The following is a 27524-nucleotide window of genomic DNA, read 5'->3' as shown; positions in this document are numbered from 1 at the left end:
GCACTATTGTGAAAATAGCTGAACTATTGTGAAAAAGCTGAACTATTGTGAAGAAGCTGCACTATTGTGAAAATAGCAGCACTATTGTGAAAAAGCTGAACTATTGTGAAGAAGCTGCACTATTGTGAAAATAGCTGCACTATTGTGAAAAAGCAGCACTATTGTGAAAATAGCTGCACTATTGTGAAAAAGCTGCACTATTGTGAAAATAGCTGCACTATTGTGAAAAAGCTGCACTATTGTGAAAAAAGCTGCACTATTGTGAAGAAGCTGCACTATTGTGAAAATAGCTGAACTATTGTGAAAATAGCTGCCACTATTGTGAAAAAGCAGCACTATTGTGAAAAGGCTGCACCATTGTGAAAATAGCTGCACTATTGTGAAAAGGCTGCACTATTGTGAAAATAGCTGCACTATTGTGAAAATAGCTGCACTATTGTGAAAAAGCAGCACTATTGTGAAAAGGCTGCACTATTGTGAAAAAGCAGCACTATTGTGAAAAAGCTGCACTATTGTGAAAATAGCTGCAATATTGTGAAAATAGCTGCAATATTGTGAAAAAGCTGCACTATTGTGAAAAAAGCAGCACTATTGTGAAAAAGCTGCACTATTGTGAAAATAGCTGCAATATTGTGAAAATAGCTGCAATATTGTGAAAAAGCTGCACTATTGTGAAAAAAGCAGCACTATTGTGAAAAAACTGCACTATTGTGAAAAGGCTGCACCATTGTGAAAATAGCTGCACTATTGTGAAAAGGCTGCACTATTGTGAAAATAGCTGCACTATTGTGAAAAAGCAGCACTATTGTGAAAAGGCTGCACTATTGTGAAAAAGCTGCACTATTGTGAAAATAGCTGCAATATTGTGAAAAAGCTGCACTATTGTGAAAAAGCTGCACTATTGTGAAGAAGCTGCACTATTGTGAAAAAGCTGCACTATTGTGAAAAAGCTGCACTATTGTGAAGAAGCTGCAATATTGTGAAAAAGCAGCACTATTGTGAAAAAGCAGCACTATTGTGAAAAAGCAGCACTATTGTGGAAAAGCTGCACTATTGTGAAAATAGCTGCAATATTGTGAAAAAGCTGCACTATTGTGAAAAAGCTGCAATATTGTGAAAAAGCAGCACTATTGTGAAGAAGCTGCAATATTGTGAAAAAGCTGCACTATTGTGAAAAAGCTGCACTATTGTGAAGAAGCTGCACTATTGTGAAAAAGCTGCACTATTGTGAAGAAGCTGCAATATTGTGAAAAAGCAGCACTATTGTGAAGAAGCTGCAATATTGTGAAAAAGCTGCACTATTGTGAAAAAGCTGCACTATTGTGAAGAAGCTGCACTATTGTGAAAAAGCTGCACTATTGTGAAGAAGCTGCAATATTGTGAAAAAGCAGCACTATTGTGAAAAAGCTGCACTATTGTGAAAATAGCTGCAATATTGTGAAAAAGCTGCACTATTGTGAAAAAGCAGCACTATTGTGAAAAAGCAGCACTATTGTGAAAATAGCTGCATTATTGTGAAGAAGCTGCACTATTGTGAAAAGGCTGCACTATTGTGAAAAAGCTGCACTATTGTGAAACAACTGCACTATTGTGAAAATAGCTGCAATATTATGAAAAAGCTGCAATATTGTGAAAAAGCTGCACTATTGTGAAAAAGCAGCACTATTGTGAAAAAGCAGCACTATTGTGAAAACAGCTGCACTATTGTGAAAATAGCTGCATTAGTGTGAAGAAGCTGCACTATTGTGAAAAAAGCTGCACTATTGTGAAGAAGCTGCACTATTGTGAAAATAGCTGAACTATTGTGAAAATAGCTGCACTATTGTGAAAATAGCAGCACTATTGTGAAAAACTGCACTATTGTGAAAAAGCTGCACTATTGTGAAAATAGCTGCACTATTGTGAAAATAGCTGCACTATTGTGAAAATCTGCACTATTGTGAAAATAGCTGAACTATTGTGAAAAAGCTGCACTATTGTGAAAATAGCTGCACTATTGTGAAAATAGCTGCACTATTGTCAAGTTACTGGAAAAATGCAGTTAAGTTAATGGAGTTACTATGGAGTTAATGGAGTTAAGTTACAATGGAGTTTTAGTCAGTTACTCCCCAACACTGGTGTCATCACTCTTGCTTGTTTGTTTTTAAAGAAATCTAGTGCGTCACAATTACCTCCCGTTACATTTGCCCTCAGTCATCCCTACTGTTACACTTCTGATGGTGACAGTGCATCCAGAACGCTACTGCAATATTTGTTTTCTTAAAGTGTTTAATACGTTGTGTCTCTTCTCCTGTTCAACAGTCTTAAAACTCCTCTGGACACGGCTCCTTTGACTGTATTTGCATTTAGAGTGCAGAATTTCACCAGCGTGTCATCAAGCTTTTAAGAGAGGTGGGAGCGGCATGACTCTGGGATGTGGGGTAAGTCGAATCGCACAGACTTCAGTGAGTCCCAGGCAGCCTCCAGAGAGCAGCCAGCCGGGAGCGTGCAATTAGCGGCCTGTTATTTCTGCAGCACAGAGGTCTTAGTAAATGGGACTATGGGAGAGAATTGAGGAGAATGTTTAAAGGGAGGCTCATCTCTCTCTCGTGGGAAGTGAGGAACAGACAGCGAGTGAGAAAGAGTTGCTGATTGGGGTCTGATGTACTCTTGCCGCCTGTTATACAATGAACTATGAAAAAGATTTAAGATTGAAGCGAGTTCTTTCTCCCCTTTGGTTTATAAGTATAAAAGAAAAATGTAGTTCTTTCGTCTTTGATTCATAGTTTCTTTATAGTATATAATTCCTCAAATTGGATTGAACCTGAAAGCATACATAAATCTTTCCAATGTTATTGCTCAACTGTAAACAATACACAGTCAAAAACAACAACAAAACAAAACAAAAAAACACTTTAAACAATACACAATAAATAAATACGAAAACAGTACGAGTAAGGGGTCAAATGCAGTGTACACATGTACATATGTACATTGTGGATGATAAAGCTGTAACTGGTGCTAAGTATCAAATAAAAAGCATGGCAACAAAGTAGCACAATGAAATATAACTTTACACAGAAAAGGTCAGTAAGTGATTTTATCACAATAAAATCATGTTAACAAACGTATCGCTTCCGTTTTGGAGCTATACTGTTGAAACCGTGACTATTCTAACATTTACGGATTGGCCCCATTCACTTCCATTGTAAGTGCCTCACAGCAACCCATATTTTCTCTTTTTTTAAAGAAAATTTTTTTTTGTGGTATTCAACATTATGCCACAAATGCCTTCGACTGAGCCTAGCATTTATTGAACCCATGTAATTCCTTCAAGTAATCATGTGTTTAACCAGTTTTCATATTATGTTTATGTTTCATGAAAAAACAGTAAATAAGCCACATCTGTTTATAACATATGTAACTCTATGTGCTTTCACTTAAAAGAAAAAATCCCACATTTTTTACTCTATCATTATTCAGAAAGACACACTGAACTCAGTTTAGAAGAAAGCAAGGATTATTAAAGGAATAGGCTGATCTAAACCAACTCTCACCTTCTTGAAGAGGCGTCCTGAATCCTCGCTGACCTGAGCGAAGCGTGGTATGATGTTGTTGAGGTAGAGGTCACAAAGCGTGGCATGGTCTCGACTCTCTCGCTTCACCTGAGCCAACAGAAGGTTCCAGCAGTTGACTGGAGACAACACATTCTGCTCTTTCCTGTGGAGAAGCACAAACAACAACCATATTTGTGATCATTCATCAACAGTAGAGTGCAGCAGGACTAACTGAAACAGGCTGTTATTACGTCACACATCTTAAAAGAATACAGCTATTCATAATATACTATTCTAGTTCTGTATTATGCAGTAGGGTGCAAATATTTGCACTGACAATGATTCGATTATGATTCGTAACTAAATGATGCGATGTGTTACTGTCTCTGTCTCCATCAAACATGTCTTTGCTGGAAAATCGGTCATGAATTATATTTTGCATAAGACACGAATGTGAAATACACTGATAAAAGTGGTAACCTGCAACTGTTACCTTAAGGATATATTTCTACATGATACTACCCTTAAAAACAACTTTTTGCTGGTACAATCTAATTTAGTCAGACTAAGTTACATGTTTAGCTTCAAACCTGTAAATCAAGTCTAAAGATCAGTCTTAAAATTATGTTGTGTAATCCAGCCTTTATGTAACTGAATCTTTTTCTATGCTTCTTTCACCTCAAAAAAACATTTAAACAGATGAACATATGCAAATGCAAAGGAAAATGAGGCGTGACAAACACATCAGCACTACAGACAAATCCCCCTCAAAACCTCTGTTGACTGAAATTTGCCCTTGATGTTAAAGGCTGCATGAACACAATGCAGTCCTGATATGGTTAAAAAGGGTATATATGCATAGCAGTGGCATGTGGTGGACTTCTGAAATGAGGAATGCCATGGTCAGGGTTCTTTTTTTTTTTGGTCTAATGTACAGTAAATTCATATTTCAGCTCCTTTTAATGTTTACATAATTTTCTGGCAAAACCCATAGAAAATATGATAGATCACAATATATGTACAACCCTAATTCCGTAAAAGTTGGGACAGTATAAAAAAATGCTATTAAAAACAAAAATAAGTGATTTGTAAATTATATTCACCCGTTGCTAATTTGAAAGTACTGCAACTACACATAATATGATGACCTTGTGAATTACATTTTTTTTTATGTATAGTAATTTCAAATCAGGGGCAATTTAAGACTAATAACAATTTGATGAGTTAAAATAACAAGGCAATGTGAAACAGTAGATGTTAAACAGGTGAGAGATTGATATCATTGTATATATGGAGCCTCCAAAAACAGCCTAGTCCTTCAAGAGCAAGGATCATTCGAGACTTGTCAATTTGCCAACAGATGCTTCAGCAAATAATCCAACACTTTGAGAACAATGTTCCCCAAAGACAAATTGTTAGGATTTTGGGCATTTCACCCCCAACAGTGCACAATATAGTTAAAAGATTCAAGGAATCTGGACAAATCTCGGTGTGTAAAGGGCAAGACGAAAACAACTTCTGAATATGCGTGATCTCTGATCCCTCAGACATCACTGTCTTAAAAAATATCTTTCATCTGTAATGGATATCATAAACATGGGCTTGGGATTATTTTAGTAAACCATTGTTAGTCAATACCATTTGCTACTGCATCCACAAATGCAAGTTAAGACTTTATGCAAAGCAGACGCCCTACATCAACACTGTCCAGAAGCGCTGTTGACTTCTCTGGGCTCGGTCTCATCTTAGATGAAAGGTAGATCAGTGGAATCGTGTTTTTTGGTCCGATGAGTCCACATTTCAAATATTTTTTGAGAAACACAGCCGTTGTGTTCTCCAGGCCAAAGAGGAAAAGGACCATCCAAGTTGTTATTAGCATCAGGTCCAAAAGCATAGTGTCTGTATGGGCTAGGGGTGTGTCAGTGGCCATGGCATGGGTAACTCATACATCTCTGAGGGCACCATTAATGCAGACAGATATGTACAACTTTTGGAGCAGCATATACAGCACCGTCTTTTCCTGGGACGACCCAGAATTTTCAGAAGGACAACTTTAAACCACATACTGGCTGAATATGCAGAGAGTGTGGGTGCTAGATTGGCCTGCCTGCAGTCCTGACCATCTTCAATTGAGAATGTGTGGTGCATTATGAGGTGCACAATACGGCAACGTAGACCCATACAATTGTGCAGCGTAAGACCTACATAATGGATGAATGGGGGAAAATTCCACTTTTTAAGTATTATTAGAAGAAATGGTGAAATTTAACAATGATAAACACTGTTTAACAAATTTAGGCTCTATATATCAGATACTGTAATGTTCTGTATGCTTAAATAAACAGACTATTTAAACCAAGTCAGATAATAATAAAAAAAACTTTGTTTATGCTTTCTAATATTTTTTTTTACATTGCTACAAAAATTATATTTCAACAAGCATATTTCATGTATCTACAACATTACTATTAATTGTTGTTAGGCTATTTTAATAGGCAACTTATTTTCTGATCATTTACAACTCGGTGAGCCACATGTGTCTTACGAATGGCATTAAGGTGAGCTTTTAAATGAACAGAAATGCTCACTAAAACCGGCTAGTTATCTATTTCAAATCATTTCAAGTTCATATTCTGATGTGACAAGAAGTGGTGTTGTCCATGTCGGTTAGTCGTTTACTCTGTAATTAGTCTGCCCGCTTCCACCAGTTTGCTCCGTTCACTGCAATCTGTGGATCCGCACCGTGCATGATAGGTGGGCTGGTGAATGACAAGGTAATGACTCCTCAACTCAAAGTGGAGACAGAGCCTCCTCTCATGTGAATTTTCACCTACAGTAAGTTTTAGGCACTTGTGAGGATGTCTTCAAAAATAATGCCATAAATAGTTTTCATTTATCAATTAACATCATACAAAGTCCAGTAAACTTAAAAAAGCTAAATCAATATTTGGTGTAGCCACCTTTGCTTTTAAAACAGCACCAATTCTCCTAGGTCCACCTAAAAAAAGTTTTTCTTGGTTGTTGGCATACAGGATGTTCCAAGCTTCTTGGAATATTCGCCACAGTTCTTCTATTTATTTCGGCTGTCTCAATTGCTTCTGTCTCTTCATGTAATCCCAGACTGACTCAATGTTCAGTGGGGGGGCTCTTTGGGGGCCATGACATCTCTTGCAGAGCAACCTGTTCTTATATCCTCATCTCTTCTATTTGCAAAAGGAATGTTTGGGAGTCTAAAATGTATTTTTCCTATTGACACACTAAAGCTGAAGATATAAATAACCATCTTAAGACAAATCTTTTTGAGAAACATCTTAAGTGCCTAAAACTTTTGCACAGTACTGTATATTCCGCGGTTATCCTACTCACATTCACGCATTCTTTAGAAGCTCAATGAGATCGCAATGAGCTGAAGGGAGGCGAGAGTGGCAATATCTCCTTCTGAAACTTTATCTGCTGGTGTCGCTGTGGAGGGTGTCATTTTAGAACTATGACTGATATACACATTAATTGAGCTCACATTTTGTCATATTTTATTTCTTTCACCTATGTACAGTTGATTATTTTTTTCATACCAATTTTTTGAGGACGCTCCCTTTTCAGGGAAAACCCCAGGGGGCCACAAGGAGATGCTATGGGGTCCGTGGAAAATTTCGGAGAAAACTATTTTTTACAATTTTACAGTACATCATTAGACATTTGATTTGGCAATATTAGTGTTCCACTTTTTTCCAGGTTTATACATGTAATATTTGGGGGTTCTTGGCATGAAAAAAGTTTTTAAAACACCTGTCTTTAATATATATAGCATGTTAATGAATGATTACAATATTACGGTATACTTTTTTAGTCATTTACACATGACTCCAAGGAACTCCAAAGTATAAGGTATACTAAAGAATACCATGGAACGTGTCCATTTCCCATGGTATATATCCAAAAACATGGTAATACGATGGAAGTTTTTTTAGCAAGTGCTACCTTAGCAGCCACAGACTACAGCCACATCCACACAAAACATATACAACTTTTATTAATTAATAAATTTTTGGAGGATGCTCCACCTCCCTTGCCTCCCAACTGATGCATACAGATCTGTCCTGATAAACACTTTGCCCTCTGTCTGAAGGTAACTCAGACAGCAATGGGTGCCCTGCCGAAGAGGAATTCCGTTAAGCCCTGCATTACTCAAGGCATATGCTGGAGGGATGGACCCATTGGTATGTGAATGCCAGAGGAGACAGCTGATGCTGCGGGTCTCGTAGAAGTCGTTGAGGAGGGGCTTATGACCTGCTGCCAAAATGCCTCTTAATGGGTGGGGCCGATCCTGATGTGTCTTCAGACAAGACTGTCTGAAATGTCTGTAGAGATCTTCCTGATCCTCAAGGCACCAATAAGAGGAACCCTGATGAAAAGACTAGCATTGCTGGTCACCAGCATATGTTGTGTTTGGATGTTGTGCCTCAACATGAGATGCTGGTGTGACTAGTTTAACAAGCTTCAACACACCATGAACAGCATGGCCATGCTGGTCTGCCAGTACTAAACCAGCACTAGTCTGCATAAACCAGCCTGGACCAGCAAGGAAATTGACCTAAGCTGGCCATCAGGAATGACTGAAAATGACTCCAGAGAAGACACAGAAATCATTCAGCGCCCTGGTAATGTTTTACAGGCAAACTGTTTACAAGGAAGTAGCTAACACATGACCTTGTTCCTGATGTAAACTCTAATACCAAGCATCCGTGAGAACTAAAACAATATCTAATCACCATTTATCACATCTAACCAAACAACCAGCACCCTTATCCATCATTATTATGCAAACGTGTTGATTTAAGTGCTAAACAACTAGCACCCTGCAAAGGCAAATTCATTTCCTCTCTCATTTTACTTCCCCAGAGAGGATTAAATGGATACGAGAGGTAGTTTCAAATGTTTTTTTTAGAGCTGTCGCTTTTAAATGTTAATTTCCTACTGTTGCAATCATGGTACATCATTTTGCAACAGGCCACTATATGAAATTGTCATGGTAAAAAAGCAATTTCAAATCCATTAAAAATATTGTTTGTCGAAGATAGAAAATATCCTGAAATGTAAAGCTCTATAGCTAAGCAAACCATACTGGAGTGCATTCAATCAAGTTTAACCCTGGTAAGTACTGTAGTGGTACCATGGTACAATTATGCTATCTGATGGTAATACGATGGTGCTTTAATACAGGGGTTTTAAAACTGGGGTCCGGGGACCCCCAGGGGTGCCGTAAGGAGATGCTATGGGATCCATGGAAAACTTTAGAGAAAACTATTTTATTAATTTACAGTACATCATTAGACATTTGATATGGCAATATTAGTGTTTCATTCTACTTTCTAAAGACTAATATTAGTTCAGGTTTATACATGTAATATTTGGGGGTTCTTGGCATCAAAAAAGTTTTAAAACACCTGTTTTAATACATATAGGATGGTAATGAATGATTACAATATTAATATACTATGGTATTTGCACATGACTCCAAAGAAATTCAAAAGTATAAAGCACCCATTTTATGCTAATTTACAGGTTCATAATTTTATTTTGGGGGTCTACTAGAATAGGTTTACATGCTTTAATGTTCAGAGAACACATTATTTTTCTCATACTGTACATTGCATTTCCCCTCCCATCATACTCTTGCCGAAGAGCTCTGATTTAACTCATGTCTCTTTAGAGCCCCCCTTGGAAAAGCCCAGTCTGCTCTGATTGGTCAGCTGGCCTAGTCTGTTGTAATTGGTCAACTGCGTAGAACGCGTCAGAAATGTAACGCCCTTTTCCATAACCGGGTTTCAGCTCCCGAGTCTTCCTGAGCAGCTGTAAACACTACTGTAACTATGGTAACAGTGGCATCAGTTTTTGCCTCACCAGCTCTCGCCCGAGTCTGATAATGATTGAAATAATGGAAGTTTGGATCATCCCGAACCACCTTCGCAAGCAAGACTTGAGCAGAACATTTCACATTGGTAAGTTTTAATTTAGTAACTTTCTTACAAGAAAGTTTTGATTATTGTGAACCTAACATAACTTCAAGTAAAAGACACATAGTGCATCCAAGTTAGTAATCTTTTGCTGGAATGGGTGTATGTGAACTTTTTTCGCCCGGGATATGAACGGAGAACAGAGGCTTACTCCCGTTATGGAGCAAGTTAGCCTTGGACTACTGATGGCGGCCGTAACATTACAGCTTGTAATTAGATCATTATATAAGACTCTTGAGATCAACCATTTTGTTGCACAGTTTTAGGTGAAAGCCGGCCCACAGCTGAATAATAAACACTTACCAAAACAATAACATTACATAGCAAGTTAGCCGAGCACTCTGTGGATTTCAGATGAAAAGTACCGTTTGTAAAAAATAAATCCATCTCCACACTTTTGCTATTCATGATAGTAAGAACGACAAACAATCTGCATAAAGTGGGCCCGCATCTGATTAAATCATACTATTTTAACACAATAACATTAGCTAGCAGGTTAGCAGAGGCCTACAGCTGTGCAATGGGTGTACGCCGTAGCTTCAACACAAAACTTTGCATCTCAACTCTCTGTAGCAGCTACATCCACAAATAATCAAGCATATATACAGGTTGTGAACCTGAAGTGCCAGATTGTCCCAACAAAGTAGGAAATGCATGGAAATGAAAATCTTTCAGGAGTAACCGACTTGAAGATCCGGCATCAATTGTGGTTGTACTGCTGAGGAATAGTGGAAAAAATAAATTTTAACAACAGACACTTCAATTCGTCTGCTTGTGGAAGTCCAAACAAAGAGGTTTTGCTTTCGCAGTGAAGAAAAGAGCGCCTTCTCGACATGGCGACAACACTAACCCAACTCATCCTGGCCTCTGCTATAACTACGTTTGTTTGAGGGTGGGCCAAAGTAGCCCTTAGGCAGGCATTATGCAAATGTGTTACATAGTGATGTAGATACTTTATGGAAGAAATGGCTGGACTACAATCCAGCCGTTTCATGTAGTTCTCGAGCAGTGTTTTCTGTGGGAGAGAAGAACTCCCTTTTGCGTGGACTTTGCAGTTTGTAAATTTGCAGACTTTTTACATGCACAAAGAGCTATGTTACTCACTGAAGACCATGGTATATCCACGGTATATATCCAAAAACATGGTAATACGATGGCAGTTTATTGAGCAAGTGTTACTTTAGCAGCCTCAGACTACAGCCACATCCACACTAAACATATACAACTTTAACAAATCTAAATGTTTTTATTTAGTTGTTAGTTCATGCTAATTAATGTAGTTAACTTATGTTAACAAACACAACCTTATTGTAGAGTATTTCCATGCAATATTGATTCAGCATTGCAAAAAACAAAAATTGCATTAACCTAAACATTCTGGGGTGAAACGGACCACCACTGATATCCTGTATGTTTCATTGCATTAGTCTTGTCTGGGTAATAAACCTCAAGCCATGTACATGTACAGAATAGATGTATTAACACCTGAATGACACAGTTTTAAATGTTAAAGAGTGCATTGGATTAATCATATCACTCAGCGGGGATGCTGTTGTTCTGTACAGGACATTCCCTTTGGCTTTGCCTGCCGACAAGACTTCAACAGAGACGCACCTCCCAAAGACTTCAAAGAGAAGGGAAATCAGCCAAAATTCAGAGCTCAGCGGGGGACTCTGTGAAGGTACATCACAACCCATTACCCCTGCTCAACATCTGTCAGTGTGGGGAAAAGAACAGGACACATCTCACTTCATTTCTGCCCACGCAACTCTTTTATGATGAGATTAGAAGAAAAGAGAGAATAAAAAAATACTTCTAAAGGGTCTTTTTTCTCATCAGACAGCCCAAGTATTTATACAAGCAATAAGCATTAAGACATCATTTTGTTTACATAGCCCAGTTATTATTATTTTTTTTATATATTGTTTAGAATCATTTTTGTGAATTCGATCCTCCAAACAAATATATTCAATATCATCATATTTTTGCTATAGGTGTTGGGTTGACAAGTAAACCTAATAAAATAGCACTGAAATACAGTACATTCAGGCAAGGGACAACTATATGATGAAGGCAGATTTTAACTGAATTTTTAACTATATTCTCAGTATAAGGGTATTTCTCATTAATGTCAAAACAGGGTTGTCATGCATGTATTCAAAAGTCATAAATGTATTAAAAAACTTGCAATATTTTACAATATTTGTTGACCAAACAAAGGTTTGATATTTTTGTATATTAGATTTTCCATTTACCATAGATTTGTGCCCCATAATTGTTATACTTTTTTGCTTAAAAGCCTATAATAGGCTTTTTAATGCAAGCGTACATTTATAGAGATGTGTAGATTATGTTTTGGTGGTGTTGGAGGCTGACGGGTGAGAGAGAAACATACAGCAGTTCCATATTTGAAAACACAACCTCATGAAAAAGGAAACCGCTACAATCCAACTGTACAACAACACCCATAACAAGTGTGATCCTCCACAAATCTTTCTAGAAAATGTTTCCCCTATCTAAACAACAGTGGTAACTAGAAATAATTGCATTTAGATGTTTGGAGGGTACAGCTGAGTTAAAGTGAAGAATGAGATCTTGATGCTGCCCTGCCAAAGGTCGCAAAACACATTGGCATATAGCAAAAAATGTGAAAACAGGGAAAAATGAAACTAGTTTGAGCATGTAGCAGAAAAAGTAAAAATTAAAGTATTGCACAAGGGTTCATGTAAGGCAAGTCCCTTGTGGAAATCCACAGAGTGATGAGAGATGCTAAAAAAATAAATAAAGTTAAAACAGATCACCCAAACATCATCAAATCTGTGAGATGAACTTGATAACCGGATCTGTAAACAAATAATCATTCCTTTGAGCTCTATTCAATGAACTGGTTGTTCCTGTTTACAAATTGGTCTAAACGATTCATTCAAAACTGGGCATTTCCATTTATAAAGTGTTTCTATAAACTACACTGAAAAAGTAGTAACCCGCCATTGTTACCTCATATATCTTTTTCTGCTTATTTTTGTGAGATTTAGTCAGATTAAATAAATTTCGATTTCAATGAAAGCAGTTACTTTTTATTGTTACCACACACATTGCTAAAGTGTATGAATTGTTGTTGCATGGAAAAGACCAGTATGATTCTTCAGAATAGCTAATATTTTGTTACACCGAAGAAAATAATTCATATAGGTTTGGTCAACGGACACATGATAAAATGGACAAAACAAGAATATTCAAACAAAATGCAAGAGTGGGCATTCTTGAAATCTTTGCAACACTGAACTATGTGTAAAGACTGAAAATACAGAATTGAAACCATTAATTTAAACCAACCATCTAATATGAGGCACAGACAACCCTGAGAAACATCCTAAATCTCCCAAACACTCTAATTTACTTTTTCATATGCAAAGCAAAACACATGCTTCACCATATAAGATGGAGTCCTAGGAGAAACACAATTCCTCTTGAGAACCTAACAAAGAGACGTTGATGAGATTAGCTTGGCTCCTTGGCTAACGGAAAGGCTTCTTAAATGGCCATTTAGACAAGGGAGCTCTGGGTCATGTGTGGTAGGTCATGTGAGCTAAGGTCACATGAGCTGAGGAATTGCCCAATTAACAGCAAGGTAATTGCTGACAGAGCCAGTCTTTCACCAAAGGAACGCTTAGCATAGCCAAGAAGGGCCACTTCCTTGGTGACATACACCAGGGATGTAACATGGTGATATTTGATGAATTCAGAAATATTAAGGGTATTAAGAAATTCTTGCCATTTGGTGCACTGGGATCACCCAGGACTGCTCTTCAGACAAAATACTTGACGATGCACCTGTGACGCATCCATTTATAGCTCTGCTACAGGTGCATCCAATGATGTCACCAGCAGAGGCTATAAATTCTGGTCAATTTCATTGACGTGTTGCACACATATTCACATCTGGTCACACCTAAAGTTGTTCCCAATGCGCTAAGGCAGTGCAGCATCTCGTTCCGCTTTTATCAGGGAACAGGGATTACAGTTAAGTAACCCGAGATGTTCTATATCTAAAGTGAAAAGCAAAATGAAAAAAAAAAATACACAACAATAGTTGTATTGATTTTGAAGGTCACGTAGGTAGTATTCATTTTAGTGTTAACAAAATAGTGAACTCGCATGACAATCAAATGACTGACAACTGCATATAATATAAAACTTGATTTACTACACTTTAACTACTACACTATCAGCTTCTTGCTTCCCATATATGTGCTGCCTTGTGAATGCTCAAAATGACTGAAAGACAGAAAAGTGCCTCAAAGTCTTCTGATTGGCTCAACAATAATACTGACCATGCCATGTGGCCATATTTTTGTTTGCCGTTTACAGTGACAGACACTGATTTATTCCCTCAGTCTCGCATTTAGAATCTACATGAGAAGAGGTGTTGAGGGGAATTCTTCACTCAGGTGAGAAGTGTTTTACAAGGTCCTGGTTTCTGTCCAGACATGACGCTGGGAAGACATCAGTCAAGTCAGAATGGAGAGAAATTAATCTTGTCCTGCCTGCTTTCTCTTACGATCTCACACAAACACACACAAACACACACAAGTACAGACACAGACATGCACACCAAACCAGAAAGACTTTCTTCCTCATGTCAAGCCTGAGCTCCATACAAATAGAAAGGCCGGTAACGTGACAGGACACTGCAGAACAAGCAACATTACGAAATGTATATTGCTGTCAAAGTTCATCATCACACGGAAAAATGGATTTGAAATGCACGATAGCACCAGTGGATTAAAAGACATTAGAAGATGAGATGTCAGCACCACATGATAGAACTTTACAAATTTCGGAATGCCGAAACCTCTGTCATACATTATTTCTTCCTCTTGACCTCATTAGGAAGAAGAGAAAAGTAGAGAACTGTCTCATTGTCTAATATTGAATCAGAATATTAGACAAAAAAAGCATTATTGATAGACTTATATTTTGGCTATATTGATTAATTGCTCAATATTTGGCTAATTTAAGATTATCATCATATCAGATTTGCATGATATTGCTATTTACACAGCCAACCTTTACACAGATTATTTACACAGACACAACCACCTTTCTTACTTGTCATGAGCCCAGAGCTTGTGGTCAGTCTCTTTTGCTTCTTTGTATGAAATCCATTTGTGAGAAACCAGGCATGTAAGGAATGAGGTCAGTACCACAGTGTTATCATTCCAAACTGCTTGGTTCTTACTCACACTGTTCCTTAATTGAAGAGCGATTCGTCATCGGGCCTCCCTCTGGTTTGCCGAACAAATGACACACACCGTTATACCACACATTAAAGTTAAACCCATTCCAACCTTGACCGGTAGTATAGAAGGCAGAATGCTCCGCTGTCTCTCAAAGAACTAGGGATGGTCAAAACTACATATTTTTTAAAATCAACTAGTTATTGGCTTGTCAGAATTACTGGTCATCTAATGAATCTTAAGGACGCCCTGCACAATTAGGCTGGTTTCTGGTCACCTGACCCCAATTGGACGCATTTCTTCAGGGGTGTTTACATAAGACATGTTCTTGCTTTCAAACACAGCTAGACAGAGTGCAAATAAATTCTTTTTGAAACATTTTGAAAAGTTTGGGACTAATTTTAACTTTACCTGTCATCTCAAAAACATAACATTTGTGACGGGATGCTCCAAAATGAGTGCGAGATGTGACACAATAGCCAAAGAAGTTCATCTGCATGTGTATTGCTGTAGGGGGGTGTGCTTTAAGGGAGATGAATGTAAAGACACACTTTTCAGAGATGATTAGGTGCAAACTGTCTAGCAGCTAAAGCACAGCACATTATTCATTTTAGCTATAGCACCACCACTGAAAGTATCAAAATTAAGGAAAGATCTAGCTAAACTAAATAAATCTACCTAGATAACAAGTCAACCTTCTGAATTAAGCCACATCCAAAATAATAAGTTTTCATTTAAAAAAGCATTACTTTAGCTAAAACAGTGTTTTTCTCCACAGAAAGTGTTCTGTAAATGTTCTCTATTACAATAAACTTTGGAAACTGTAAACTGAATTTTCAAACTTAAAGGGAATAGTTCCCCCAAAAATGTTTATTCTCTTAGAATTTACTCACCCTTATGTTGTCTCAAAAAAAAGCCAGTGTGAGGAAGTGTAATCGAACTTAAAATAAAGAATGTGCCAAGGAGAATCCCGATGTCAAGATTTATGGTGAAAAAGGAGTTACATTTTTGTCTGCTTCTCACTCATATTGCTTAAGAAGATGTGGATTTAACCACTCGAGTTGTATGAATTACCTTTATGCTGCCTTTATGTCCTTTTTAGAGGTTAAAAGTGTTGAACCCCATCTTGCATAGTAAGAATAAAAACAAATTATATCTCTATTAAAATATCTTTGTTTGTGTTCTGCAGAAGAAAGAAAGTAATTTGAGTTGGAGATGGCATGAAGGTGAGTAAATAATGAGAAATTGAGTGAACTATTTTACATAAAAGGGTTAGTGCGGATGTGGAACATATACAGCATATTAGGGGCCTCCAAAGGATTGTTCCCTATAGATGCCCCTTCAGCTTCGGCAACCTCAAATTTGGGGCCTCCTTGACAGCCACATTCTGCAGGAGGAGTGGGGGCCGGAAAATACCTCACATTCCATGATGGCATCATCTCACCAGATGCTGAATTTGCCTGTTAAACATGCAGATGTTGGAAATGGATTGCTGGGGTTCCTGGCAGGGAATGGCATTTAGACTGGATGGGATGACAAGCTGTTTAGAAATTTTATCTCAGTGGGGGTCACTGGGATCACGGTGACCATGAGCACAGGTTATTGTAGATTTGGTGTAGAGAGGAGTTGTTAAGATACAGAAAGTCAAGGATGGTGTAATGCAGGCCTATTATGGGAAAACAAAATGACAACTGTGAGGAATTCTGGAGACTAGCAGAAGAAATGAGGGAGGTCCTCAGAAACTCAGTGAGGAAATGGGAGAGGAATCTCCAAGATCTACTGTCTACTGAAAGACAACAATCTTCATCATAAATATATTACTAGTGCCAATCATACCTGTAATACAGGTCACTAAAGTGGGGCTACGCTTATATACTGGTAGAAATAATAAACTGGTAAACTGTTCTGAATATCATTCCTCTCAGAGGTCTATAAAACACAACTGCATAGTAAAAAATAGGCGTTCCAATTTCTTTACATTGGTTCTGACCAGGGAGTAAACCTTTTTTCCAGAACTCTTGCAAGAGTGGTAAGGGTTAGGGTTTGGCTAGGGTTAGGTGAATCTCATGTAAGTTTTACTATTTAGCCAGCATCTTTTATATTCAGAGAAAATGATGAAGAGTTTGTAGGAAAAACTCTGTAGTTTGGAACTGACCCCTTTCCATACATTTTTTTAATACCATGATACAATACTGAACACATTAAGATTATGGTGATATCTTTTTTTGCTTATACAGCCCATGCCTACACTACAGCATGTAGGTCTCTATCTGAGCAGAGAAAATGAACATCCTCGAGGGTCTGCGGTATATAGGAGTCACAAGTGCAAAGTGGTTTAAAGGGCACACCTTTGCACAAACCTTACGCCCTTCACAAACTCTGGGTGCCAATTATTGATCATTTCTAGTAGCTGACAGAGTACCATATGTTGACTTTCCCAGACTTGAACCCTCCAGAACTCAAAGAGCCTTACAGCCTTACGGGAGCTGTAGAGCCAAGTGAAATTATCAAAACAAAGTGAACAGACAGACAGAAAAGTGGAAGAGAAAAAAATGGCACAGAAGACAATGTGAAGATGGGAAATGAGAGAAGCATATGAAATAAAGAAAGGGAAAGTTCGAGTGTTGGATATCCCCCACTGTCAAAAGATAAAACCTGTCTCAACTGACAAATGTTTGGAATGCATACTTGAACCTGGAAGACAACTCTACAGTTAAATCCAGTCTAACATATTTACATAGAATGCACAGTGACATGATGGAGGGGTCAACAATGTGTCATAACAAATATGGACCACTAGGGGTTACAAAAAACTTTTTGTTGTGGACACAGGAAAGGAAAGGTGTTCTTGGTAGCGTCATAAAGGATATCATCACATATTGCTTCAATTAACAAGACATTTGCACTATTTCCTGTTTCTCTCATAATGGCTTAATGCATATATGAGCCAGTAAGGAAGCATACTTAAAGAAAACACCAACAGCTTCAAAGTATTGCTATTCTTTGTGAATGGGATCAAGAGAAACAGACTAAATAGAAACAAACAGGATTCAATTGTGTACCTTAACCACAAAGATCCGCTTGGTCCATATATTACATTGATTAATAGACAGAAAAACTTGCCATAGCTGGTTTCATTCTCAACAAGTTTTTCAAGGAAACCTGAGAAAGCACTGTTCAGTTAATGCCCGTTTATTATGCTCTTTCAATGTCATGCTTGACTGTGGCTTTCAGAATGCATAATTGCCCCTTGCCTTTCATAGCAACTGAGCATTAAAATGCTTGGAAAACCTGTTCGATGTATGAAAACAACATCAGGGCTGATTTGATACAACACAAATGACTGTTTTGTTCACACTAAACATGCATTTAAGATCAGTATTACAAGCTAATCATTTTAATCAGATAGGAAAGAAAAAAAACTGGCAAATGGTAAGAAAAAAAGCTCCACTTACACATTTAAACTTGTTTCTCATAAGGCTAAACCAGCCATTTCATCATAATACAGCATAATAACTCTAAACTGCTACAATATCAAGATCAAATATGGGCCACTGGAGCAAAACCAAATTATTCAAAGAAAATACTTGCCATTTTTCCATGATCAAAATCCCAGCTTCTATCTCATCAGTGATATGAAACAAAGCCTCTTATACAAAAGCGGGTTCTTGTGAAACACTCTTTTTGGAGTTTTGTATGTATTGTCAATAGGTCCTTTCCCACTGGCATTACTAAAGCCCGTTTTAGGTACTTTCCCCCGGGACTAGTACTTTCGTCGCTTTTGCACCTAAGGAACTATAGTTCCTCTGATCCGTTTTGGGGGGATTTTTATCTCCTACTGTTGGAGAACTGTTGGAGACCATGGGTGGTGCTGCCGCCTGTGCTGGGTCAAAAATCTATGATGCACAAATCAGTGAGAAAGGAGGAGTCCACAGCCGCCATTGTAAACAACTAGCCGCTAGCCTGCCACTCAAGAGAATTGTGCTAATTTTACAATTCCCTTGACAGAAATAAAATAAAATTCATCGGGAGACACATGAGTTTTTTTTGCTTTCTTTACAGTACTGTTTATACTGTGTGACTATACATAAAATAAAGTGGTTTCTGGATTAATATACCAAAATTTGTCCTTGGATGATGGATATAAATAATCGGTGTTGTTGATTTCATTGTAGCTGTTTATATTGAATTGCGCATTCCAACCTTGTCAGAACAAAAATGGTCAATACTATATTACGTACCTACGGTGGTAACTTTTGGCAATGTGAATGCAACAGGGGAAAAGTCTCCTCGGGTGTTCCGTTCCTCCTAAGAATTCTCATCTAGAAAGTTACTAAAGGAAATGTACAGGACTGCAGGTGGGAAAGGGCCTAATGTCTCTAAATAACCCCAACGGGAGTTTCTATTGGATATCACATGACCTTGGTGAGAGTTTAGGCTTCTCAACTTTCAGTGAAAAACAGCTCTTAAGAAATTAGGAGAGTGTGTGAGGTACAAAAAGCATGGATAAACATATTGATTTCAAACGTTAAGGGCATGGATCACCAAATCACATTATACTAACAAAAAGGCTTGCAAGAAATACAGTGAAATACTATAAACTCCCAATCTTCTCTTACTTGAATTGAGGGTCCTTTGTATAGCGTGTCTTGGCCAGGAACCTCTCGGCCAGTTTCTCTAGGTTGCGGGAGTAGTCCATTTCAATTTCGGCCTTCTTGCGGAAAAAGTCCTGCAGGTCCTGCAGGAGCTGCACACGGAGCTCACATTGCTGGTCCAAACACTTGAGTTGCTCTACCAGCTGGGCTCGGATTTCTGAAAATCAGAGAATGAGAGAAGGATGTAGCATTATTACAGTAGTCCACAAATCAGTTTACATAAAAGCAAGGCTATGCACAAGGTGCTTTAAATCAATTGCCAATTTTGTACATTTGATAAAAAGAAATATAATAACTGCTATCATCATCATCATCATCATCATCACCATCAACACCATCCATCCATCCATCCATCTTCAACCGCTTATCCGAAGTCGGGTCGCGGGGGCAGCTGCTCCCATCAACACACTCTTGCAAATGTATGCAAGTTCAAATGCTTAGAAATGTGTTTTTATTTTTACCATTGCTATTTAATGATATCTCAAGAGAAATAAAACATTGTAGAGATAATCACACAGCAACCCAATTATGTAGTGGACATCACACAATACACCAAAGTATGTGGTGAATTTTGATCTCACATCACTTAAATTGTAAGTGTGTGTATATGAATGTAAGATGGCCCTCCCTCCATTTAACTCTGGGAACCAGTTAAGGAGTTTCAACTTAACAGTATAAGAATGATCTAAATGGGTCATTCAATAAATTAGAAATATGTAAATTGGAGGGAATTGGTCATCTAAATTTCACAAAAGTGTCTTTAAGGTTTTACATATGCATTGTTCACTTTCCAAACCACATCTATAATAATCCTGTCATTGTGTTGAACGTAAAAAGTCCAAATATGACGCTGAAGGTACCACCGATGCATTAATTTACACCTTAATTGTTCAATTTGTGTGAAACAGATGTGGCCGTGCCAGCGACGGCGAAAAAGTTGAGAAATGTTTAACTTTATTCAAATGAAGAGCAACTTTTGGGAGTGCAGCCAATGCAAGAGAAGATGGCAGAGCTCACATGATCCTAATATTTTAATCATAATATTAATTGTAAAGAAACAGTGCTCTTTAGACTCTCCATACACACCACTAGCGACCTAACCGCCAGCCACTGACGACATGCAGCGATAAAGTAGCTGGCAGTGTGAACGCAGCTTTAGTTTGTGTTCGCAGAAGACAACGGTACACGGCAGAGTATCATGTGAGTCAAGTAACATAGGTTTCTTGTCAGCAAGGTTTCAACTAGGACATCTTCAGCTGAAAAGAGAGATGACAAAGAGCGAGAGTTTATCCAAGCTTTTCATTTCTGATTAGTGTTTCATCTCTCTCTCTTTGTCTCTTTCACCCAGTCCAACATCTGGTGAGCTTTAAAGCATTCCAAATGATTTACTCCACTCCATACAGACAGCCTATTGAAATATTTAATTATGATGTTTATGTGAGCTCCTGGGAACTCCTGGGTTTTGTGGATAGAGCCGTCATACCTGCCTATTAAAGCTTCAACTAAATAAAAAAACATATGATACAGTAGGGCAATCAAAGTTTAGCTATCCAAAGCAATTCAGAATCCTTCATTCAAACCGGGAAGATTACAAACTCACACCTTCAGGTTCAAACTAGTTTATTTCAAAGTTGCAGGATCAGTTTGTAATTCAAAGTACCTTTGCATTCCCTGCTGTAAAGAAACCTGATGACTTTTGCCTCCATATCATCTGCCTATCCCAGCCCACAGAAGAGAGAGGAGTGTGGTGTAATACCCAGCAGTCCCAGGGCTATGATACCCAGCTGTCCTGGCTCTATTGTGCATTAATGTTGAGAGCACACTTTCACTGTGACATGACAGAAAAATGGGATTTCCAAAGTCCCTGTCTCTCTGTTAAATTAAACACAACAAGCTCCAAGGGTTCAATAAAGAATACTGCAATGAAAACTAGACTAGGGCTTTTCCCACTTCATATGACACCATTATGAGAGGCAGCTTCTATGTTGTAAGATGGCTCTTAAGTTAGGTGTCTGTGAAAATAAATGGTCAAGCCTTCTTTCTGGCAAGCCTTGACATCATGAGTCAATACCGTAGACACGTGTAATTGTCAGCTTTCCATATAATTTATTATAATAGGAAATGAGTCAGTGTATCATAATGCCTCTCCTTGCAAAGCGAGCTCTGTAATTTTAGCTCAAGACAAAGCATCTCAAAACACGCAAAGACACCCTGACACTGCATGGTCAATCAAACAGTCAGGTCTTCACGGTTTTATTAAAGCAATTATTACCTAATTTTTGTATTTATATGGAGATAAAACTAAGAAATCAAAGAAAACAGAGAAATATATTTTAAATAGTGTATATGTGTTCATGTACGTCTATGCGCAAAACAAACCCTCTCAGGCATCAGCAATTTCAGCCCTAAAGTATCTCAGCAAACTAATTAAGACTCTGTTGAAATGGTAATACTGTAATATATAAGTATAATCATGACTGTATGTGCTGTGCATGATAAGCTAATAAACGCACAACCACAGATGTGTTAAAGATCAATTGAAGTTTAAATGCAAAGATTGCAAAAAATGAAAATTCTGTCATTTGTCTTTCCAAACCTGTAAGCTGTTATTTTGTCTGTGGATCACAAAAGGAAGATAAGAATCTTTAAGAATCTTTACACAGCTCTTTCTATAAAAAAGATTTGTGTGAGGAACTCATTATTCACTTAAAAAGCATTCCCCATTCACCGCAGCTCTCAAATCAACTACGAGATCTAGAATAAAATACATTTTTCTTAAGGACAATAGCTCCATCTCCATTTGTGATGCTTTTGTGCTGTGTTTGGGTTAAAATGTGGCTTAGACTTCTTTTTTTCAATGGAGATTTGAGAAGTGAAGTAAAAGCTACCAATGTAATCTACAGCAGGGAAAGAGTATAATCAAACCACACTCACAAGGAAACTTAATTATTATAAAATACTCTGTTGTCACACAGTTTTGCAAGAAATCTGAAAAAGTTAACAAGAGCAACTCTTAATTATGTTTAGCTAATGTGAACCAAAGCATATCTTATACACAGTAGTAGTAAACTAATAGGGATGGCTGACTAACTGATCAGTGAGTTCGATCTGGATTTTTACAGGTAGGGTTTAGTCTGCTGATAGACTTACTGTTATAACTTTCCAAGAAGACTAATGGCATTATAACACTGAAGCATTCACATAAACACCAGGGCCGTAACCACAATATACAATGAGGGGGACAAGTAATAATCAGATATGGCCAGATATTGATAACTTGATATTGTCTTAGAAAATGATCTATAACAGTGTAGAGTGTTATCACCCTTACATTAGAACTAGAACATGGTAAGACCTGTGACTTGTGGCTTCAATTGAGTTTTTAGGTTGTGTCAAGGACACTTTCATATATTTTTAATGCAAATATTAAAAATAAATTTAAGATTTTCTAAATAATTTATTTGTCTTTAATTCTGAATCTCCTAAGAGTCTTCTTTTAAAAAAGACCATTATTTTTTTTGAGGATGAGCTACCAGTTAAAGGAGTAGTTCACCTAAAAATGGAAAATGTACTTTTACTCACTAATTTACTCACCCTTATGTTGTTCAAAACCCATATGCTGTTACTTTTTCTTGGAACATAAAAATAGATATTTTAAGCAAATATTTTTTTTTTTAAATATTTTTGTAGTGAGCAGGAGCTGTCAAGCTTCATAAAGGACAAATACTATAAATCGTTATTAAAGTTCAGTATAAAGACATCATAACAGTAGTCCATATGCATTGTGCACTATATTCCAAGCTTTCTGGGGCCACACAACAGCTTTGTGTTGAATGGACTACTTTTATGGTATATGAATAAACAATTTTTTCTTTGGACCTTGACATTAGTGGTCAATATGAACGGTTTTTGAATGGAAAAGTGCAGCGATTAGGTTCTTGAAGAAAAGAGTGTATTAAGCTTCTACTGGTGAAAAAACACAATGAGGGACAAATAAAGGGCAGTAAATAATTTTGTATTATCTTTTTTGCTAGCCAGCTGAGAGTCTTGTCATTTTACAGATACTGTACATCAGTGATTTAAAGAAATTCAAATTATATTCATATTTTCTTTGAGACGGCACAAACAAGAAAAAAATATGACTAAAACAGGCAAATTGCTAAACAAACAAACAAACAAACAAACTCAGGCTCTCCTAACTGCAATTGTGGCATCTTCAGTGCTTTATTTGAATCACTGAATCAACAAGCAATGACAATTGACCTTCGTTCAAATAGTGCATATTTGATTAAGAATCATTAGTTCAGCATCCCATAACCACTAAAGCAACACAAAGGATTAAACGATCTCAAAGTAATCAGACAACAGTGACCTGTTTCCTTCAATGTGTATTTGCTGAGCAAGAATTATATTAATAAGCTAATTCCACTGCAATCTTTGCGACACAGATGCTGCATTTTCATGTGGAGAGGTTTGCTGCAGGAAAGTGGTTGGATCTTTTATTATGAGACAGAACATAGCACATCTTTGAGTAATACATGCTGGTCCCAAAACTACAATCATCATAGCTTCCTGCTGAGATATCTGCCCAGTCAGGGTATTACACAGCCATGCATTATTGATTCTCCTGCCTCTTAGTTATGAGGTGGAAGGGGCGGTAGAGAGCAAAACAAATAGACAGACAAACTGGCACTGGACAAATGAGAAACAAGGAACCGAAGATTACACTGAGATGAACATTGCAAGCTGGAATGTTCAGCTCACAATGGTTCTCAACTGGTAGGTATCAGGTCTGTTCTGATAGGGTCACGGACAAAAAACTAAATGCAAATAATGAAAAACAACTAAACATAAAATTGTGTATATATTTCCTAACAATAGCTAAACAAATAGGCTTATTGTGACAGTTTGTAAGGAACCAAACCCAGAAGTTTTATTATAAACAATATTCACAAGCGAGACAAACAAGAACAAAGAACTAAAAACTCAAACAAACAAAAAACCAACCATGCAAAACAGGGAACACACCAACAGGAATTAATAAAAACTAATCAGACACAAGAGGAGTTTAAATAAGCAGACTAACAATGGAGAACAGGTGAACCAGGTAACAAGGCAAACGAGAGGGTGGGGTATCACTGATGACAGAAAAGCACAGGGCAATGAGGAAATCAAACAAAGCCATGTACTAACACATGACCTACACTGACAATTGACACAAGCACATGCCGCCAGGACAACACAAGTAACATGCACTCATGTCAACAGAAAATGACAGGACAAGAGAATACATGACAATGCCAATAAAGCAATCTCATGTATTCTCACAAAAACACCCGACTAGAGAAAACTTGATTGCCCACTGCAATGCAAACAAACAATGCAATGCACCCCCAGCAACAAATAAGACACGAAACGTATCAGAGCTTGACCACTAGTTAATAAACACTATACCAACAGAAGTGGCTGAACCCTGACACAACATGGAGACTGACTCATCCTTAAATCTAGTTCACTTTCACACATACAACAAAAACAGTAAAAAATACACATGTGAGAACCGATGTGTGCAATTTCTTTTCCTCTGTCTATTCTCTTGCCTTGTTTAAACTTTCGCCTGGCACCGCAGCACATCCTGTACATGCAGCTCTTGACAGCCCAAAGCACTGATGTCAGGCGCGCTCATGTAAACAAGGTCATTCTCGCATGCATGCCAGTTTCAAAAGAGTGACGAGGTGAATTAACACTTATATTTCGGTCTGTTCCTCACACAACACTATCATATATATTCATATAAGTCACAGGGTGTTATGGATGACTTTAATGGCACATTTACGTGTGCTTTCGGAGCTTGGCCAGCCAAAAACACGATCCTCTCATCCTTCAATCTTGTGTTTCACGGATGAAAAAATTAATACTGATTTTGAATGATGTTGGAAAGGTCCGTTTTTATTAAAGTTTATCAGCATCATTAATCAGGTGCAAAATATTGTCCAGAGGTCCTGACCGCTACCGAAAGCGTGTAGACGATGCGGTCACATGATACTTGTTACTTTTTTCAGCACTGGCTAGGATGCAACAATCACAGTCATTTATTATTACTGGATGAATATTTAAAAACAAATTTATAGAGACTGCTGAAGCTTTTTTCCATTCATAGGTATGCATCCTTTCAGTCATCAGCTTTTATTTAAAAATAAATATTCTAGAGTAAAATTGTCTCCAATGAGAATCTTTCTGGTAGTTAAATGCGGATGAATGGAGGATTCGGTTTTCTGAGCAGCCAAGCACCCCCTGGAGTGAAGTGTAATTTTTCATTCAGTATTCATTTTATTTTTAAATATATATATATATATATATATATATATATATATATATATATATGCAGAACAGCAGAACTTTCAAGAAAATATGAGGCAGACTACATTAAATACAAGTTTACTTGCAATGAGGATAAACATGGTTTGTACCGACCATGATGCATGAGGGGCATGGACTACTTTTATGACACAAGGTTTGTCACAATCAGCTATGATTGGGAATTATTGGCTTTTGAGGGCATGAAACCACAAAATCTAAATTTTGTACATTACTGGTACAGTGTTGGGTCATTTCTTGATGCCCAATGTTAAATCTGAGTCTTGAAACAAAACCAGTAAAGAACAACTGGCTTAAATCACCTCAATTAATAAGGAACAAGGTTTAATGCCCATGTAACCATGTTCATTAACAGTTCACTGGTGCAGCCTCTTCAAGGCCAAATCTGTCCTCCCCTCATCATCCCAGCTGTCACACTGTTAATTTCTCTAAGAGCTTCTCAGTTTGCTCCCCTTTAAACCCCACTCCAAATCTGTCATATCTCATTACAGGCCCTGGCCAAAGGCTCCACACTCCCAGCTTGTCGCCAGAGCTTTCAAATCAAGCAGGAGATGGAAATCACCAGGAGGTAGATGACAAGACGACTGTCCTTAAAGAAATGGTGGCTCTAAGTTTTGGAGCACCAGTGCCATGGTTACTAAACAGGCGAGGTTAGCGCCAACAGGGCCACTCCGACATCTAAAACGGCTTGAGGACAACACTCTGGGTCATGACCGAAAGAACTAGGTTGCGAGTACAAGCGGCCGAAATGGGCTTCCTCAGAAGGGTGGTGGGCTTCTCCCTTAGAGATAGGGTGAGGAGCTCAGTCATCCGTGAGGAGCTCGGAGTACAGGAGGAGTTTAACTCATGTTAGTTTAGAATCAAGACACGAACAGCCTAGCAAGCCTGTTGTTTTGACATTACTCATGTTAACAGAGTTGGTAAGTGGATGTCTGAGGTATTCACAGGAAGACAACTACCCCGACGCACTCTGCAAATTGTAAATTCAAGACAAGTAAATACAACGTCTCCAACATATTGCATTTTTTCATTTTTATTTCTCATTACAGCAGACAAGCTTTTTGACAGTTACAGTTTGGATTAACATTCTTTTGGCCAATTTGAACATTCTATAAATTTTTCATCAATGATTTTTAAACTTTTTATCATCCGCTGTGCCAAGTTTGGTGGATGCAGCTTGAAAGCTCTAGGAGGAGTAAGTGTTAGAAATTTTGGTCTCGGTTTAGGAAGTTTGAAACACAAATGTGAACACAATTTGTAGAGTATGTTGGCTTCGTCTAGCAACATAATAATCGGAATAATCTTGAGGAAAGATTTTGTCCCAGAAAAACTCTTACCAGACAGAAAAATCAAACTGCATGTGCAGAGCTTGATGTAATATTAGTGTCTCTAACAAGCCCACTTGGTGTTTTTCATTCAGGAAATTATTGTAAAAGATTGATTCCAGGAAAACTATTTACTTCAAGCCCTAATGATTAGGAAATATTTGGCCCTGGGTTCAAAGGATGCTGCAATGTAGCCCTCTTTTGCACGTTCAAGAGTGCATGAGAGAAGCCTGTTCACAATGGCTCTCCTTAAACCTGGAGAAATGCAAGTTCTCGCATGAACACGTTAACAAGCTTCTCTCATCGAGATGTTTCTGACCCAAAAAATATTGTATGCCATCAAAAACTTAGAATATGATGCACGAGTTGCATGGAC

The 27524-nt window shown here is 37.8% G+C and overlaps 1 protein-coding gene across 2 annotated transcripts in view; it reads right to left on the bottom strand.

Moving 5' to 3' along the window:
- LOC127625927 (SLIT-ROBO Rho GTPase-activating protein 2) overlaps positions 1–27524 on the bottom strand; it is a 147991-nt gene that overhangs the window by 62377 nt on the left and 58090 nt on the right. For both annotated transcript variants that reach the window (XM_052101403.1, XM_052101404.1), the window contains exons 3-4: positions 19410–19602; positions 3537–3699 (exon numbers count right to left, since the gene is read on the bottom strand). In XM_052101403.1, coding sequence (XP_051957363.1) covers positions 3537–3699; positions 19410–19602 — 356 coding nt within the window. The remainder of the gene's footprint in view (positions 1–3536; positions 3700–19409; positions 19603–27524) is intronic.

The sequence above is a fragment of the Xyrauchen texanus genome, chromosome 32 (genome assembly GCF_025860055.1).
Source record: "Xyrauchen texanus isolate HMW12.3.18 chromosome 32, RBS_HiC_50CHRs, whole genome shotgun sequence".
NCBI lineage: Eukaryota > Metazoa > Chordata > Actinopteri > Cypriniformes > Catostomidae > Xyrauchen > Xyrauchen texanus.
The sequence above is the reverse complement of the archived record's forward strand: the minus strand, read 5'-3'. Positions and strand labels throughout refer to the sequence as shown.